We start from the raw sequence: 17,912 nt of genomic DNA on the forward strand, positions 1-17,912 counted from the left end.
TATTTTCCTTAATGCTGTTCGACAAAGATGCTCATATTTAAAACCATGAATGAAAAACAAATTCACAAATAAAATATTTTCCTTTTTAATCAATAAATTATGTCTTCTTGTAATGTGAATAGTGAACCTTAACTTTTCGACCTCTAGGCGGAGGCAGGGGCCCTTATATTTTACATGGTAATAGTGTTAAACAATTTGAGATTGACCCTATAAGAATTTTGAAAAATATGTGTGCTTTTTATAATTTTTTTTATACCAACCATTGAAAGCAACAAGCATGGACGGGCCGCCGCCGGGTACCTGATATTTGGGCTCGATTTATTTGAGTTGAATCGACCCGAATCCAACTCATTATGAGGCCCGCCAACGGGCCCAATGCCGAGGCTTAGGACCAAGCTACGTGTGCTGAATATCTTCTGTCCCTCTCTCTGTATCATAGAGCAACCTGACTTATTCTCGAGAAGATATGATAAAGGATTAGAACTATCTCCGAGTAACATTCACTGTTTTGACCTGCAGCAATGGCGAAAACTCTATTGGAATTATTCCCCATCCTCCTCGCCTTCCCTTCCACATCTCTTCGATTTCTCGATGGTCCATTATGCAGTTTCGCTCTCTGATCGTTTCTTTCGCCTCGTCTTCCATGGCTGCTCAATCCCCACCCTGGGGAACGACGACTAACAGCTTCGTTGGTTTCTCTTCTTTCATTACAACTTCAAAACTCTGCATTTTTTCTGATCATTTTCTCACCAAATTCAGTAAAAGAGGCACCCGTTTTGTGAGGTTTTCGTTGGACGAGCCCGTGAAATCGAGAAGATGCGACTCACGCACGAGCCCATCTCTGGCAGTTCTGAAATCTTCTGAGAACAACTTTATCTCCAAAAGGGTCGTGACGCCCGGGCAAGTAAGCAGGTCGGCGGATAGTAGCTTCTTCATAATTGGGGAAGAAGACAACGACGAGAACATGGCAAAAAATGGCAGGTTACATTGTAGATTTCTATCGTGTTGGTCCAATTCATGGGTGGCCAAGAAACCTTTATGGAAGAGCTTTTTCCTTGCATCCAAGAAAGTGAGGAGCATCATATTGCTCAATATTCTCACAATAATTTATGGTACTCTTTTTTAAGCTTTTGATGCAACGGCATTGCGTTTTTGGCCTCTTTAATAAACTCTTTATCTGGATTGTGAACGATTTGTTTAAACTGATTCTTTTCTTTTTCCTTTTTTGGCTTTTGCTCTATAGTCTTTAGTGTCAACGGATAAATATTTTGCTGTATTTGTGGTTACCCGACAAGCAATTTTATTATGCAAGAGAATTTAGAAAAAATTGAAGATTCTTTCAAGCAACGCACTGAACCTACATTGCTGTCAACAACAGATATTGTCTTTCCTGCTCATACGGTTGAACGCATCTTAATTGCTGTACCTTTGTTGTTGCTAGGTGTAGCTTTAGTTATTGATTCATTGGCTGTAATAGTTTAGAATTGAAGAATAAGACTGTACTAAAGGCATATTGGTGGACCTACAAAGAAAATGCATTATTTGTGCACTTCACAAGTGACAAACATGTTCTTTCATCTTTCATCTTTATAGAATCACTTTGAGACTATTGAAAATGATGAATGCTCAGAAACACATTGCTTTTTCAGACTTTAAAAGAAGAAAAGAGATGTCTTTTTTCAGTTTTTATATACGATGGAGGTAGCACCAGTTACTGGATGCATTAGGATTGCCATTCCAGAAGGTGCATACTTATCATGCCCCATTCTGGATTTTCTTGGTGTAGAAACCCAAGGCTTTAGGTACTTCTTCCTTGCCTACCAATACTGTGTCCCTTGCATCGTCCTTGTGGCAAATGACATATATCTTTGGTCTTGAAATTTAGACCTCCCTGAATCTGAGGGCTTTATCCCATCTCAATAAGCCAATGTGTAAACTTGCTGACATTTGGAAAAGGCCACGCTTCAACAATTTAGAAGCTGAAGCAGAAGCTTGCATGCATCATCATGGATGGCAACATTTAGTATTTTTCTACACCATCTTGAACCAATGCAGCCAAGAAGTTTGAATTCAAAGTGCTATTCACCTTGCAGTGGGTCCAGCATTTGTGGCAGAATGGAGCATGTTGAGATTGGTTAGTGGTTCTAATCGTTATATTGAGTCTGGTACTCTCATCATCTACCTAATCCATCTAAAAGATATTTTCCCATGTTCTTTTTCACAACCCAACCTACTTGCCTCAGAAAATTATCATGCTTTTGATACAGTGCAATGTAACATGTAAAAGATGGTATCTTGTGATAAATTAAAAAAGATGTACCAGAGGAAAAAGAAGCTTAAAGACTGGCTCAATGGCTAGAATTCTAGCCATTTGGTGCAGACTGACTATTTTGACATTTTACAATGCACACGTGTGTGCACCTAAAAAGTACAGAACAAAAAATACTACCTAACACCCCACCTCATACTTATGGTTCCTCAATCAAGTTCGAAAAGATGTTAAGGAAAAATGAGAAACAAGGGCTTTGGCAAAAAAAAAAATTGATTGATTGAAATTCAAAACGCACTGTCTTCTTATCGAGGAATTATGATGATATAGATTGCATTTTTGTTGTAATAGCATCATTTCAATGCAGTTTTAAGATGGACTTCTATGTCTTGATGTAGGCTCTTCATCCAAACAGTCTTTGTAAATAAAAGTTTTAAAATATTATACACATTTCCATTTATTCTTTCATTCCTTAATATTTTTTCAAGAATAGTGAGAGTTTTTATTTTCTCTCAAAGGAAAAATAACCTGTGAAGAAATTGTGGTGCTTCAGTATTTGTGACTGTGGTTTGACTGTAGATAGGCGCTGATGAGGAAATAGGGCTTCAAAAGTTGATCAGCATGCATGAAACAAGGATTTCTATTATTTTCACATCGGAATCCCTTTTTTCCTCTTATGACACAATTTTGAAGAACATATCTTGGCTGTGGACTATGTAAAGATCATGTTAGAATCAGCCTTTTGGTGTGAGGTCTTGTTAATTTTGTAAACTTCATGCATATTGTTACTCCAGGACAATATGTTTTTAGTATGGCTAACTGTGAGCTTAAGCCATTTCTGGGTTCACAATTTATCCTTTTTCTTCATTCTAAGTCCTAGTTATGAAATACTGAATCTTTGTCAAGTCATGTGTCATCCAATCCTGTGAAGTTTGATATTTTCCTTGTGGAGGATATTTATCAGCTTTATCTCATAACATGAATAGTATCTTGTTTGATAATGATATGTCATTAATACTGCTTCTCTATTTTGTCTTTTTGTTTTCCAGCAAGCAATATTCCAGTGGTGAAGGAGGTCGAGGCTGTCATGGATCCAGCGTTATTTTCAGTTGTACGATTTGCAGTTTCAGCTTTACCATTTCTGCCCTTCATGATCCGGACTTACAGGGATGCTGAGACTCGAAATGCAGGATTGGAGTTGGGTTTCTGGATTAGTTTGGGTTACCTAACTCAAGCCGTTGGACTTCTTACATCTGATGCTGGACGTGCATCATTTATCTCTTCATTCACAGTAATTTCTTGACTTCCGTTCTTCACTAGATTTACAAGATTTCCTCCAAAAAACATTGCAATCTTTTTTATTGTTAGTAGACTTATGCTAGGATTAGGCTTGCTATATTTTGAGACCAATGTTTGTAACTTTGCTAGGTGGTTGTTGTGCCGTTCATTGATGGTATTTTAGGAGCAAGAATTCCTTTCCTTACATGGTCTGGTGCTATTGCTTCACTAGTTGGAATTGGGATGATTGAATCTAGTGGCTCTCCACCCACTGTAAGTTCTAAATTTTTTAACTGGCTCCTTTGAGTTGACAGTATTGTATGATGACAAAGCATATTATCATGACGTTGTTTATGTGTCTGTATTTATCTACTTATGATTAAATACTTTCCAGATTGGGGATTTCTTGAACTTTCTCAGTGCTGTCACTTTTGGGATCCACATGCTTAGAACTGAGCACTATTCAAGAACAACAAAGAAAGAAAAAATTTTGGCTCTTCTCGGATACGAAGTAAGTCCTCTTGAAGTTATCTCTTGTACTTAAAAAAAAAAAAAAAAATTCTCTGTAGCCCCATCATTTATTACATCATATTTTTTCTCCTAAGTCTTGTGGAGTTACTGTGGTCCTGCTATTGAAGTTGGGTCAAAATGATCTCCAGGTTTCGGTTGTAGCTTTATCATCAGCAATCTGGTGTGTTGTGAAAAATGGGTTGCTTGACACTCATCAGATGAACTCAATATCTTGGGCTTCAATGTGGAACAGTTTTCTTGCATTTCCCTGGGTGGCAGCATTATACACTGGAATTTTCTCGACTGGTTTATGCTTGTGGGCAGAGGTTTGCACATATTATGCTCATTTTCATCACCATTTCAAGAGAAATACTTTTTCAGCTTTTTAACAATCAAATTGATTATGACTTAGCAGATGACTGCCATGCAAGATGTTTCAGCGACAGAGACTGCTATCATATATGGCTTGGAACCTCTTTGGGGTGCTGCTTTTGCATGGTTGATGCTCCAGGAGAGATGGGGTGCCACTGGGTGGTTTGGTGCTATGCTCATACTAGGTAAGATATATTTTCAGCGCACCGTGGTGCCTAATGTGAAGAAAATAGAGAAACATTCATGATGTTGGCATGGTGCTGCTGATTATTATTCTTTTCTTGTTAAATCTTGGGTATTCATCTCAAAATTTGTACGTTTATAAAGGAAAATCTCTCTGATTCTTGAGGCTATTCTTGTATGCTATTGCAGTCATCTTAAACCAAACTGCTGTTATTTGATATCTCTGTCTCTCTCTGCATATCTTTTTAAATAGTATATTTTTTTGCACTTTGTTTTACATAATTTTAAAAATCTTTGTGTTCTTCTTTTGTTTTGATTAACATATGGGTTAGTTTTCATGGTACATTTGTTTCCTTAAGTGTTGCGTGAGGCCAGAAGGGAGAAGAGAAGAGGTCGAGAGAGAGACAGAAACTTATTTTCTTTTTTCTCGTTAATCTCCCCTAATCTCATGATAAAAGAGAATTAGGGTGAAACCAACAAATTACAAAATAAGTCCAAGTCTAAAACAATTATTAATAAAGAACTGTTCCTAAAACTATTAAATATTCAAAACACCACCTAACATAAATGCTATTCAACACTCCCCCTCAAGCTGGAGTATAGATGTTAATCATGTTTAGTTTGTCACAACATCGATGCCACATGTTTGTGTGTAAACAAGACGAGCCTTGTAGCGTTTTTTTAAGCCATTAGACAGATACTTTATGGTGGAGACCCATTTGGAGCCAACGACATCACAACCAAGTCCCATGTCCCCCATTGATGTAGAGTCTCCATCTCATCCTGCATAGCTTGCTGGTGACTAAAGAGAATAGAGTGCATTGACAAGGCGGACACAAACTGTTGTAGGCTACCACCAACACTATCAGTACAGTAGAAACGAACTTAGAGATAGGATGAAGAGTACACGACCGTTTGCCTTTATGTAAGGCAATAGGTAAGTCCAAAGATATTTTAGAAGCATCCTGAGGAGGATGATCAGTGAGGTCAAGTATACTTACATCCTGAGAAGCAATTGGTGGGTAGTCATGAGCAGAAGCATGTTGGCGGTTGTAAACCAGTGGGAGATCATGGAATCTACTGACACCTGGAGGAGAATCACAATGAGTAAACTGAAGGGAAAATGGTGGTTTAGGTAAATGAATAGACAATGACAAGTCTCATAGCAGTGAAGTAGACTGAAAATAAGGACTTAACTCAAAAAATGTAACATCCGCACTGATGTATTGCTTATATAGGAGTCAAAATAAATATAACCCTTTTGGTGTTTTGGGTAGCCAATGAAAACATATTTAATTGATTGAGCACCAAATTTGTCTCTATTGGGGCCAAGGATGTGAACAAAGCAAGTATACACCCAAACACTTTGGGTGGAAGAGAAAACAAAGGTCTATCTGCATAGAGAAATTGAATAGGAATTTGTTTGCCAACAAACGATGGTGGAAGACGGTTAAACAGGTAACATGAAGTGAGAATGGCATCACCTCAAAATTGAGTCAGAACATAGCTATGTAACATAAGAGTACAAGCCATATCAAGTAACTAACGGTGCTTACGTTCGGGAATACCATTTTGTTGAGAAGTATGAGGACATGTAAATTGAGGGCAAATTCCGTATTTGGTGTAAAAAGTGCAGCAATGTATTGGATTTGAACTCAAGAGCATTATCAGTGCAAATGTTTTTGACAATGGAACCAAACTGAGTCTTTATTTCAATAATGAAATTTTGAAGAATACAAATAACTTCATACCTGTTTTTCAACAAGAACACCCAACTAAGACGGGAAAAATCATCAACAATGACAAGATAATACCTAAACTTGGCCCGGCTTACAATCTAGCTAGTCCCCCAAACATCAACATGAATAAGATCAAACAACATGACTAGACGGGCTAAGACTGGAAGGGAGACTACTTCTAGTGTGTTTGCCCAATTGACAGGCCTCACACTGAAATGACTCAGACACAGAAATATTAGGAAGGATACTAAGAAGCTTGGACAATGATGGATGACCTAGTCTGAGATGTCACTAATACGGGTAGACTTCGATAGAGCAGTAGATGCTGCAATTTCACTAGTTCCGATAGTATGTAAACTCCATTGTGCTCACGGCTGCCACCAATCGTCTTTTCAGTTTGCAAGTCCTAAAAAAGGCATGAACCAGGATCAAATATGGTTCTACAACACAAATCATTCGTCAACTGAGTAACAGACAGAAGGTTAACGAGAAACTCTAGGGCATACAAAACATGGGAAAGAGAGACAAAACTAGAGAGTTTCACATCCTCAACTCCCATAATAGGAGAAAGCCTTCCGTTGGCAAGTTTAACATGTTGAGGCTCTGAAGGGTGATGCAATGAGGTAAATAAGTGAGGCTGACTGCAGAAGTATTTTGAAGCCCCATAATCAACAATCACACGGTACCTACTTCACGGGAAGTACTACCAATAGATAAAGAAGAATCCATCACAATAGTTGAGGCAACTACAGACGTCGTGGCAGGGAGAGACCGCTGAGCCATAAGCTGATCATACTCTACCTTGATCATGATCTTAGTAGAGCTATCAGGAGTTGTCATGGAAGGAGTCTCTCCAAGCGGTGTAACGGCTCGACCATAACCTACAAGAATATGAGAAGTGAAGCCCCCTTTGCCTCCTGAAGTACTAAATCCTCTGCCCTGAGAAATGGAAGCAGGACGACCATGTTTGTTCCAACACCTATCTTCTAAATGTCCCAATTTTCCATAGTACGTACACTGAAATCGCCCTCTGCTCCCTACACCATGACCTGAGTCTCTTTTCCTTGTGGCCTGTCCACGCACTCCAGACACATCTAAGGCAGCAACAAGAGACTCACTCTAGGGCTGAGAGAGAGAGAGGGCTGAGAGAGAGAGAGGCAGCCAATCTACTAAGTCTATTATATGCCTCAACAAGATCTGAAATCTCTGCTCTAGTAAGCATCTGTACTTTAGCTACCTCAAACTTAGGTGGCAGACCAGCCAAGAACTTTGCCACCATCGTGTGCTCGAAATGTGTCTTGTAGCATGCCTAACAAGGAGGTCGAAGGGCTTTCAGTCATTCGTATGCTATTTTAACTGAAGCAAAGTATTGAGACAATTCCAAGTCACCCTGCGGCAGTTTGAGCAACTTCTCTTCAACTTGTAAGATTTTTGAAACACTCTTGCCATGAGAGTAAGTCTGCCTCAAGAATGTCCACATGTGTTTGGCAGTCATGTAGTAAGCAAGGGTAGGAGCAATATCGAACTGCACACTATTCATAATCCATGACATAACAATACTATCATCTTTTTTCCATATGGTATATTTCCTTGTTTTAACAATTGGTTCATCTTCTTCAATGACATGATCTTTTCGAGACCACAGACATCATGAACATACATTACCAGATTTCATAGTTGTGACCATCTAATTTCACAGTAGAACCATAAAAGAAGGGATTCTCAACAACTTTGTATTTATTATAAGACTCAATCTTAGTGTTGTCTGCCATATTAGATTGCTGTCCAAGGTCCATCGTGAAACCAAAAAAAACAAAACTACACAGACTGACTGGAAGATGTAGCAGTAAATAATTACTTCCTACGGATTGACAAGAACCATACAGCAGCAGATAATTAAGAACTTCTTGCTGATAAAAAAAAATACCACTTTATAACATGGAAGGTTGGTCCATGGCAGACAGAAAACTTGTCATCTTCGGTCACTTTTCATGCTCTATTTAACTTAGCAAGGGAAGACACATGTTTGGCATGAATTCTGAACCATGCTGCTCGATTGATGTATTTTGGCATCCATCCAACTTGAAGATCACTTAACTACTTTGCATCCACGTCCACTTCAACAAGGCATCGATCTATGGTTTTATTTATTTATTTATTTATTTTTTTTGTGTTGAGAAAACCCTAGATTGAGCCCAATAGGCACAATTCAACTGTTTTACCCACAACGAGAAATAGAACAAAAGAAGAGGAAGATGATGGGTATAGTAAGGATGGTGATGGAGAGAAATAAGTGTCAGTCCCAAGAAGGATTGGGCTCTGACATAGTCACAGAAAACATGTTTTTGAAAAAAACGTTAAAAACAAAAAAAACACGTTTTTTTCAGTTTTTTCATTTTTCTCATTTTTTAATGTCAAACAGTTTTTTTTTTCATTTTATATTTTTTATTTGTTGCAAATCTACTTATCTTTTAATGTTTGTGTTATTAGTTTATCACTTATTTTATTTTTCCCTCATTTTTAGTTTTTTAAAATTTTTAAAAATTTACCTTTTTTTACCTTTTTTTCAAGTTTGTTGTATTATACCTGAGAAAAACCTCGCTGTTTAAAATTCCAAGAGGTTATTTGTGTTTATGGGCTCTGGTACCATGTTGCATGGGGCTAGAAGGGAGAAGAGAAGAGGTCGAGATTGAGAGTTTTTCTGATTAATCTGCCCTATTTCTCATGTTCGAGAATTAGGGTGGAACCAACAAATTACAAAATAAGTCCATGACTAAAACAATAATTAATCAAGATATGTTCTTAAAACTATTAAATATTCAAAACACCACCTAACATAACTGTTATTCAACATTAAGTTTATTCATTTACAAGTAGGCATTTCACCAATTGTAATGCATGTGGGGTAATGTGTATAAGTCAGGTCAATAGCTAGATATGCAACGATATGGTGTAAAAATTGCAATTATATTAACAGAAAAGCATAGAAAAAATTATAAACATAATGAAAATCAACTGTCAGGCAATTGTGTACAGCGATTGTCCGGCATTTTATTCTCAAATGCACCTATCTTTACATCAGAGAATGCTCTTGATTAATCTCAAAATAAACTTGAGTTCAGTTCATTCTTTTGATTCCTCTAAGCACTTTGTGGGGCATGTATATACTAGAAAAGCAAAGAAACCACCACTAGACAACAGGAGCAGCCTTTGATTAGGAGGTGTAAAAGAGTTTACTGTCCAATACATAGATGGGTATGTCATGAAAATTTCACCTTAGTCTTCCAATTGCTCTTGTCATAGTTTGAAATGAGTTATTGATTTTCAGAAGTTCATAAATTCTACCAAGTGCATGAACCAATGAACCAGGTGAAGGAGGATCTACATGAATGTAAAACATGGGGAATTTCTCCTGGGCCCCCAATAAGTAGGTTGTTGGCTCCAAGTGGGTGTAAACAATAAATATAAACTGGATGGAAGCTGTTGAAGTATGTTAGATGGGTCTCGGGACCGGGTCCGGATCCGTATCCGATCCAACTTGTAGCCCTTGTTGGGCATTATTTAAGTTGTGTAACCCTAATCCTTATTGTGTGAATGAAAGACAAAGGAGAGAGAGAGTCTGGCGACTAGTGGGCACCGGCTCCTCCTCATTCGTGGTTTTTTTCCTCTTGTTGAGGGTTTTTCCACGTTATATCGTGATCGTTGTTTCTCTTCCTCTTCTTTTTCGTGTTTCTACATGGTATCAGAGCCGACGAGTTTGGGAAATTTTTAGGGTTTGTGAAGTTCCAACCCTAATATCTCTCACCGCTACCATCGCCACCACTGCAGTCACCGCCGCCGCTGCCGCTGCCACTACCGCCGCCGCTGCCGCCGCTGCTGCCACTGCCGCCGCCGCCGCTGCCGCCGCCGCCGCCGCCGTTGCTGCAGCAGCCACCGCCGCCGGTGTACCCAATACCACTGTCGCTGTTTCCGCCGCCGCCGGTGTTACTCTTTGCGCCATCGCCATCGCAGCCACTCTTGCGGCGTCGCTCTTGCGCCGTCGCTCTTGTGTTGTTGACCGTCGCCGTCACCGTTGTCCCTTGCGCCACTGCCTTTTGCGCCGTAGTCTTGCTTCCCGAAGAAGAAAGAAGATATGCGTGCTTAGGCGCTTCCTAAGCTTGCCTCCCCCTATTCATGTCACTTCCTAGGGGTCTTTTGCAAATCCGGTGAAGTGCATCCGCCTCTTACCTGCAATATATTGCTTGGTTGATCTTTGATTCCATCTTCTTGTTTTTGTTTGGCGCCCACCGTGCAAGAAGAGGTGGCTGGTCCGTGACTTGGTAGAGGACGTAAAGGAGGAGAGGAGCGTAACTTGAGGATTGCCTCAACGTCTGCCGGCGCTCCGGCGATCGCATCCCCCTTTCCTTACAAAAGACCGGGGTTAAATTGGTCTTACGGGTGAAGGCTTTCCTCGTCTCGAAGTTGATTTCCTATTCACTTCTATACCTTGATACTTGTTGGGTTTTGCCTCTTGGATCTTGTTTCCAGCAAGGAGAACGTGTGGCGAAACCTCTACCCGTGGGAGATTGCAGCCCGAGAGAGAGAAGGCACCGCTTCCGTCGAGCGACATCGACGATCGTTTCCCCCAATCGACATTCTGTTCACTCTTGGGGCTGATTGGGAATCCGGATATTACTGCCCGTTGGTGCTCTCTGTTGTCATCAGTGCCTCTCTTGTTGCCTCCTGTTGGACTATCTGTGATTATGGCAGCTTCTTCATCTATAGACGTTATGGCGGATTGCCGTATGGGAGAGTGGATCATTGATAGTGGCGCTACTCACCACATGACCGGCGATCCTAAGGTCTTTCATGGGTATAAGCTTTCATCAGGAAAGGATCGTGTTTCCCTTGCCGATGGTTCATCTATCTCTGTGGCTGGAAAAGGGAGTCTCCCACTTTTGAACAAGTTCTTAGTCCACAATGCTCTACATGTTCCTCATATTCCCTTGAATCTCTTGTCGGTTAGCAAGATCACGAAGGAGTTAAATTGCGAACTTATATTTTTCGCTGATCGCTGTGTTATGCAGGACTTGGTGGCAGGGAAGAAGATTGGGATTGGCCTAGCTTCTGACGGGCTCTATCGTTTACCTATGCGTGCTGCTCAGGCTCTCATGACGGCAGTCAGCCAAGCCACGAAGAATAGAGAGGACTCCCTTCAGTTGCTTCTACGGTGGCATGAGCGCCTTGGACACTTGCCTTTTGGCCTTCTTAGACAGTTGTTTCCTGATATATGTTCCAGGTTAGATATGACTATGGTGTCTTGTGATGTCTGTCACCTGGCCAAACATGTTAGGGCTTCGTACCCATTGTCTAGCCATCGGTCTAATGAGGTATTTGCCATGATTCATTCTGATGTGTGGGGGCCTGCAGGGATTCCTTCTTGTCATGGTTTTCAATATTTTATCACCTTTATAGATGATTATTCTCGTAACACTATTGTCTACTTGCTGAAAGACCGTAGTGAAGTTCCTACTGTCATAGAGACTTTCATTGCCTATGTGGAAACTCAATATGGAGCATCTGTTAAGACATTTCGATCTGACAATGCTCGAGAGTATATGTGCCAGTCTGTTGATAGCTTCTTTCGAAAAAAGGGAATTGTTCATGAGACTTCCTGTAGTTATACCCCTCCTCAAAATGGAGTTGCTGAACGAAAAAATCGTCAGTTATTGAATATGACTCGGGCTCTTCTTTTTCAACGTCATGTTCCAAAAAAGTATTGGGGGGATGCTGTGTTGACCAGTGCGTATCTTATAAACCGGTTGCCTAGTCGCGTGTTGAATGGGAAGACGCCTCACTCTCTGTTACCGGGGACTCGTGAACCTTTCTCTCTTCCACTCAGAGTTTTTGGTTGTGTTTGCTTTATTCACAACCATAGTCCTCACATTAAAAAGTTTGATCCAAGATCTATTAAGGGCATTTTTTTAGGGTATTCTCCCACTCAAAAAGGGTACAAGTGTCGAGACCCTTCCACTGGTCGGGCCTATGTTACCAAAGATGTCACTTTCCTTGAACATGTTTCCTATTTTGGTGAGAATCCTCTTCAGGGGGAGTACTCTATGTCACGGGAAGAGTATTCTCCGAGTCAGGAAATTCAGTTTACAGATTTTTTGGACTACAGGCGTGACTCCGTTGGTCCATCTAGTGAGGTGCATGAACAAGAGAAAAATGGTCCATCTAGTGAGGTGCATGAACAGGAGAAAAATGGAGAGTGTTCCACTGAGGCAGAAGAGAAGTGCAATCGTTTATTTGGGCAAGTTTACTCTAGGCGAAGAGTTTGTACAGATGAGATGACAGGTGGTGAGAATTCTACTCCCAATCCAATTAGTCCTTCCCTGGATGACCCAAGTCGTGCGCAGAAGCAACCTGTTGAAGAAGAGATTCAGACTGTTGCTGCTAGTGAAGAGCTTCCCATCGCCCTGCGAAAGGGTGTCAGGTCATGTACTCAACATCCTATTGGTAACTTTGTTTCATATTCTAGACTGAGCAAGGACTACAAATGCTTTGTATCTTCTCTTTCTTTGACTATGATTCTCAGGAATGTTGCTGAGGCTCAGAGTGATCCTAAGTGGACCTATGCTATGCAAGAAGAGATGGAAGCCTTGCGAAGAAACATGACATGGGAAGTTGTAAAGATTCCTGAGGCGGCTCACTTGGTTGGATCTAAGTGGGTCTACACCATCAAGTACAAACCAGATGGGAGTGTTGAAAGATACAAAGCTCGTCTTGTGGCCAAGGGGTTTAGTCAGAAATATGGGATTGATTATTTGGAGACCTTTGCTCCTGTTGCGAAGATGAAGACGGTCAGAGTCATTATCTCTTTAGCTGTGATGAAGGAGTGGAAGATGTACCAACTTGATGTCAAGAACGCATTTCTCAATGGAGACCTTGAAGAGGAAGTATATATGTGTATGCCTCCAGGATATGAGGAACCTGGAAAATGTTGCAAGCTAAGGAAAGCTTTATATGGGCTCAAGCAATCTCCTCGAGCATGGTTTGAACGACTCAGACTTGTCATGAGACAATGTGGATACCATCAAGGGAATGGAGATCATACACTTTTTGTGAAGAGAAATAAGCAAAAGGTTACTATTCTGTTGGTATATGTTGATGATATGATTGTCACAGGTGATGATGAAGATGAAATAATGAAGTTAAAGAAACTGTTGGCGATCGAGTTTGATCTTAAGGACCTTGGTAAGTTGAAATACTTCCTTGGCATAGAAATTGCTAGGTCTGGGACTAGCCTTGTGCTAAATCAACGGAAGTACACTCTAGATTTGTTAAAGGAGACTGGGAAACTAGGGTGTAGACCAGCTTCTACTCCTCTAGATGCTGGCCATAAGCTAAGTCTGAGAGACGGGGAGCCACTCTGTGAAGAGGCAAAAAGAAGATATCAATGTCTTGTAGGGAAGTTAATTTATCTTACTCTCACTAGACCTGATATTACCTTTGCTGTGAATGTGATGAGCCAGTTCATGCATGCTCCCACAGATGCCCACTTGAAGGCTGTTGACAGGATCTTGTGCTACTTGAAGAGGAATCCTGGCAAAGGTCTCTTATATGTCAAGCAAGACACTCTTGGGATTGAAGGTTATTCAGATGCAGACTGGGCAGGCTGTATTGACACTAGGAGGTCCACCTCTGGCTATTGTATTTATTTGGGAGGGAATCTCATAGTGTGGAGAAGTAAAAGGCAAGATGTTTGTTCGCGTTCCAGTGCTGAAGCAGAATACAGAGCTGTTGCTATGGGAGTTTCTGAGCTTTTGTGGCTGAAAGTATTGTTGACTGATATTGGTATAAAAGTTGAAGAACCAATGAAGATGTATTGCGATAACAAGTCTGCAATTAACTTGGCCAACAACCCTGTGCTTCATGACAGAACAAAGCATGTTGAGATTGACCGACATTTCATTCGAGAGAGAATTGATGCTAAAGAACTTATACTTCCTTACATGAGATCTGAAGACCAAACGGCTGATGTTCTGACGAAGGCTTTATCTTCGACCTCATTTGAGAGAAATGTATCCAAGTTGGGCATGTTTGATATGTATGCCCAACTTGAAGGGGAGTGTTGAAGTATGTTAGATGGGTCTCGGGACCGGGTCCGGATCCGTATCCGATCCAACTTGTAGCCCTTGTTGGGCATTATTTAAGTTGTGTAACCCTAATCCTTATTGTGTGAATGAAAGACAAAGGAGAGAGAGAGTCTGGCGACTAGTGGGCACCGGCTCCTCCTCATTCGTGGTTTTTTTCCTCTTGTTGAGGGTTTTTCCACGTTACATCGTGATCGTTGTTTCTCTTCCTCTTCTTTTTCGTGTTTCTACAGAAGCATTGGATGCTACAAATAAAAAATAGATAGATTCAGCCTCAGGTGTGTTAATCACAGCTGACACACCTGTGCCTTAGTAGCATCCACGCCTGCACTCATGTCTGGGTGCATTGACATGGGTACGTCAAAAAGATGTATCCATGTGATCTAGAAATATTTTTGTGTTGGATCATGTGAAAGACCAGACTCTATAAGCCAAGAACACATGCTTGGCATAGTTAAAGATGATATTAGCAGCTCTTGGGATGAGTTCCATAAGAGGTGGTTGCAATGCTTCTACCAATTGTAAAACAGCAAACTCCAATGGTTGGCATTGAGCTCCTTTTTGCTGGCTTGTACTGAAGTGGTCATTGCAAGTTTTTCCTTCTACGTAGGGCACATGCATTTGATATGTTAGGGCCCAATGATGAAAGTAATGTAGAACTCTCCTCTTGCTATGATCTTTACCCTTACCTTGTTCCTGATACTCCATCTAATATGGTTGATAATTCAGCAAAGTACTCTCTTATGGTCATTTCTCTTTGGTGTGAACTATTCTTTGTTTTGAGGATAGAACTTTTGGGATATATCTCTAAATGTATATATCCTCTTGAGGTTTTCCATGCTTGCTCGCCTTCTTGAACCAACTTTTAAATATTTGTGTTTATCATTGCTTGAGTGGGTTGCACATATCTGTGAAAGCATCCTGAGATTCTTCATCTCCCCAATGTCCCCATCCATCCCTTTTCTTGCGTTCTTCTGCAGCACTTTCTCTTTCTTCACCTTCAGTGATCTTTATCTCTCCCTTTTCAACCTTGGTCAACTTGGGTTGGAGTCGAGGATGATGCCTTCTATATAGTCCACAGCCCTTCCTCTTTATATGTCCTTCTAAGATGCCAACCCACACAAGTAATTTGTGCTATGGAGCTTGAGTCCAAGTGAAGAATATATTAAGCCATGGTGATGTTGAGAAAGAAGAATTGAGGGCATTCAATAACTCTTCTACACTTTCATATCTTGAAAAGGGACCTCCAATGATAAGGAGCTAAAGACCATGCTCTGATATCATATGAAAGTCAGGCTAATGTTCACTTTACAAGTCACAACCCAAGGCTTGTTCACTTCAGAGCACAATATCAAGCAGTCAAGGCACAAAGCCTACTCACAAGTGTGCACAGACACAACAGAGTAAAACAGTAAATACTTAATTGACCGATAAAATGTGAAAAAATGCATTATATAAATGAAATCATCTTTCCATAGAGACAAAAGCTCCAACTAAGCTGGCATTGGAGCCAGTGAATGGTGAGTTCACCCCCTGATGAAAGGCCAATGCTGACAAAGAAAGAAAGAGCAAACCGTATAAAATAAGCTATTTTAAGGGGTACAAATGTGAAGAGGGAATATCATTTGTGTTTTGCATATGTTGTTTCATTTGTCATTGCCATCAGCTAAACAACTTTTGTAATACCTAATTTTAATTTTCCTTTTCTTTGATAGTCTAGAACAAAGAAAGGTTCCCTTGTGACAGTTCAGTATTTATGTATTTTCTTCTTAGCCGTCTTCTTTAGATTGACATGAAGATACTTCTATCTATTTCCGTTAAGTTTTCGTCGTGTTTAAAAGGGAGTTTATTTGTCTGATTCAAAAAGATCAGCTTAATGCTGCTTCTTTCAATCCCCAGCAATGTTCGATGTATTCCAGGTTTTATTCTTGTTCCTTAGCAATTGAAAAAGTGGCCGACCATGTCAAGTGAGGGCAGGTACCAAAGTTTGTCTCACTGAATTTTTATACTTGGTGCTTGGGCCTTCCTTTGTCTTGTCTTCTGTGTATTTATATGCGAGTGCGCAAGATCTGGAAAATTGTCTTTTTGTCATATTTAAGTTCCTGATTCTTTTCATCTTGGATCTTGTTTTGCAGGTGGAAGTTTGACAGTTCAGTTGTTTGGATCTTCCCCTGAAAAGCCTATGAAAAAGGAAGAGAATAGCAACCACCTTGAGGACTCGAGTATTATAGACGGAGGTGCAAAGTTCGCTAGCTCAAAAATCATAGTTAACTCAAGAAAAAATACTACCAAATTAAAGGAGTAAATGTTACCTCTTGTTGTATAGTCGGCTGAGTTCCTGTAGGTAAAGGGATTTTTTGTGGTACCTAAAAAAAAATCCAAGTACGGAAATCTTGTCTTTTCCCGTCGACTACAGTGTAAGGTCTATGTGCCCACACGTTTTTACTGAACACGATTAGGGTTTTATTCATGCCTTTTTTGTTTTCAAAAATACATGGAGAATCTTCTTGGGTAGAAAGATGTATGTGTATACCTGAATTCATGGTATTATTCCATTTGTATCATTATTGTGAAGAACAGCCCTGTGGCTTGATTTGCTGTCAAATTGGGATTGTCTTTTCCTAGAGAGGGACTTCCATTTGTATCAAGAGTAAGAGGGAAAGAGGTGCTCCTTGGACCTTGAGAGCCAGGTTTGACAGTTTCTCCATCCCAACCTTCTCAGCTGGAACCCGAGTCTCCTAAAAAAATTTCAAGTCAAAACTGTTTTCTATTATTCTGCCGAAAATTACCCATAAGAACCGTTGTAGCGGATCGGCAAATATGGGGCTAATTAAAGTCATTTCCAAAAAAATAACAAATGCCCTATAGCACTGATGATGTGCTGATGCATATCAGCTAATTTCATTGTTCCATACACGTTACCGTTACAAGCAACCTTCATATCAACAAAATAACAAAAGGTATTCTCTTAAACAATTTTTTAGAACACAAATGTTTGGTAATAATAAAAAGCATTCTTTATATTGTTAAACATACCTACTTTTTGTAGTTAATTAAAAGTTTTATAAAATCATTTTATTGTGAGCTGCTAAATGACAAATTGTTGTTTGATGACACGTTAGCAAATTTAGGTTTGCACGGTTAAATATGTCACAATATTGTACTGACAGTAAAGCAGCTAACACAAACTAATGAACTGTTAATATTTGTTGTTTAACGACTTATTTATAATTTTATATAGTAGAAGCATGCTGAATCTGCAAAATCTATATTTTGTCATTGCTGATGAGGACATTTTTTGGTGTAGGACAAGTCTTGTTATGGAAATAATTGTGTATTCTTTGTCCAAAATGCAGACAGTTGGGTTGATGGCCAAGCCTTTGAAAGGTTTTGTCATATAAAATAGTTTTGTTACTTAAAATTGAA

The 17,912-nt window shown here is 39.9% G+C and overlaps 1 protein-coding gene across 1 annotated transcript; it reads left to right on the forward strand.

Annotated features, from left to right (window-relative positions):
* The first annotated feature begins 422 nt into the window (after positions 1–422).
* LOC116251660 (uncharacterized) lies at positions 423–17,110 on the forward strand. The gene is made up of 7 exons (XM_031626045.2): positions 423–1,112; positions 3,319–3,560; positions 3,698–3,820; positions 3,942–4,058; positions 4,207–4,383; positions 4,473–4,614; positions 16,622–17,110. The coding sequence occupies exons 1-7, from the start codon at positions 602–604 to the stop codon at positions 16,789–16,791; spliced, it is 1,482 nt and encodes a 493-aa protein (XP_031481905.1). The 5' UTR covers positions 423–601; the 3' UTR covers positions 16,792–17,110.
* The last annotated feature ends 802 nt before the right edge of the window (positions 17,111–17,912 follow it).

This window comes from Nymphaea colorata, chromosome 3 (assembly GCF_008831285.2).
Source record: "Nymphaea colorata isolate Beijing-Zhang1983 chromosome 3, ASM883128v2, whole genome shotgun sequence".
Lineage (NCBI taxonomy): Eukaryota > Viridiplantae > Streptophyta > Magnoliopsida > Nymphaeales > Nymphaeaceae > Nymphaea > Nymphaea colorata.

Bases quoted from the DNA above. Each gene is read 5' to 3' on its own strand.
- LOC116251660 (XM_031626045.2), top strand. From the start codon at position 602: ATGCAGTTTCGCTCTCTGATCGTTTCTTTCGCCTCGTCTTCCATGGCT. The intron at 3,561-3,697 runs GTAATTTCTTGA...TAACTTTGCTAG, and splicing joins CATTTATCTCTTCATTCACA to GTGGTTGTTGTGCCGTTCAT. The intron at 3,821-3,941 runs GTAAGTTCTAAA...AATACTTTCCAG, and splicing joins CTAGTGGCTCTCCACCCACT to ATTGGGGATTTCTTGAACTT.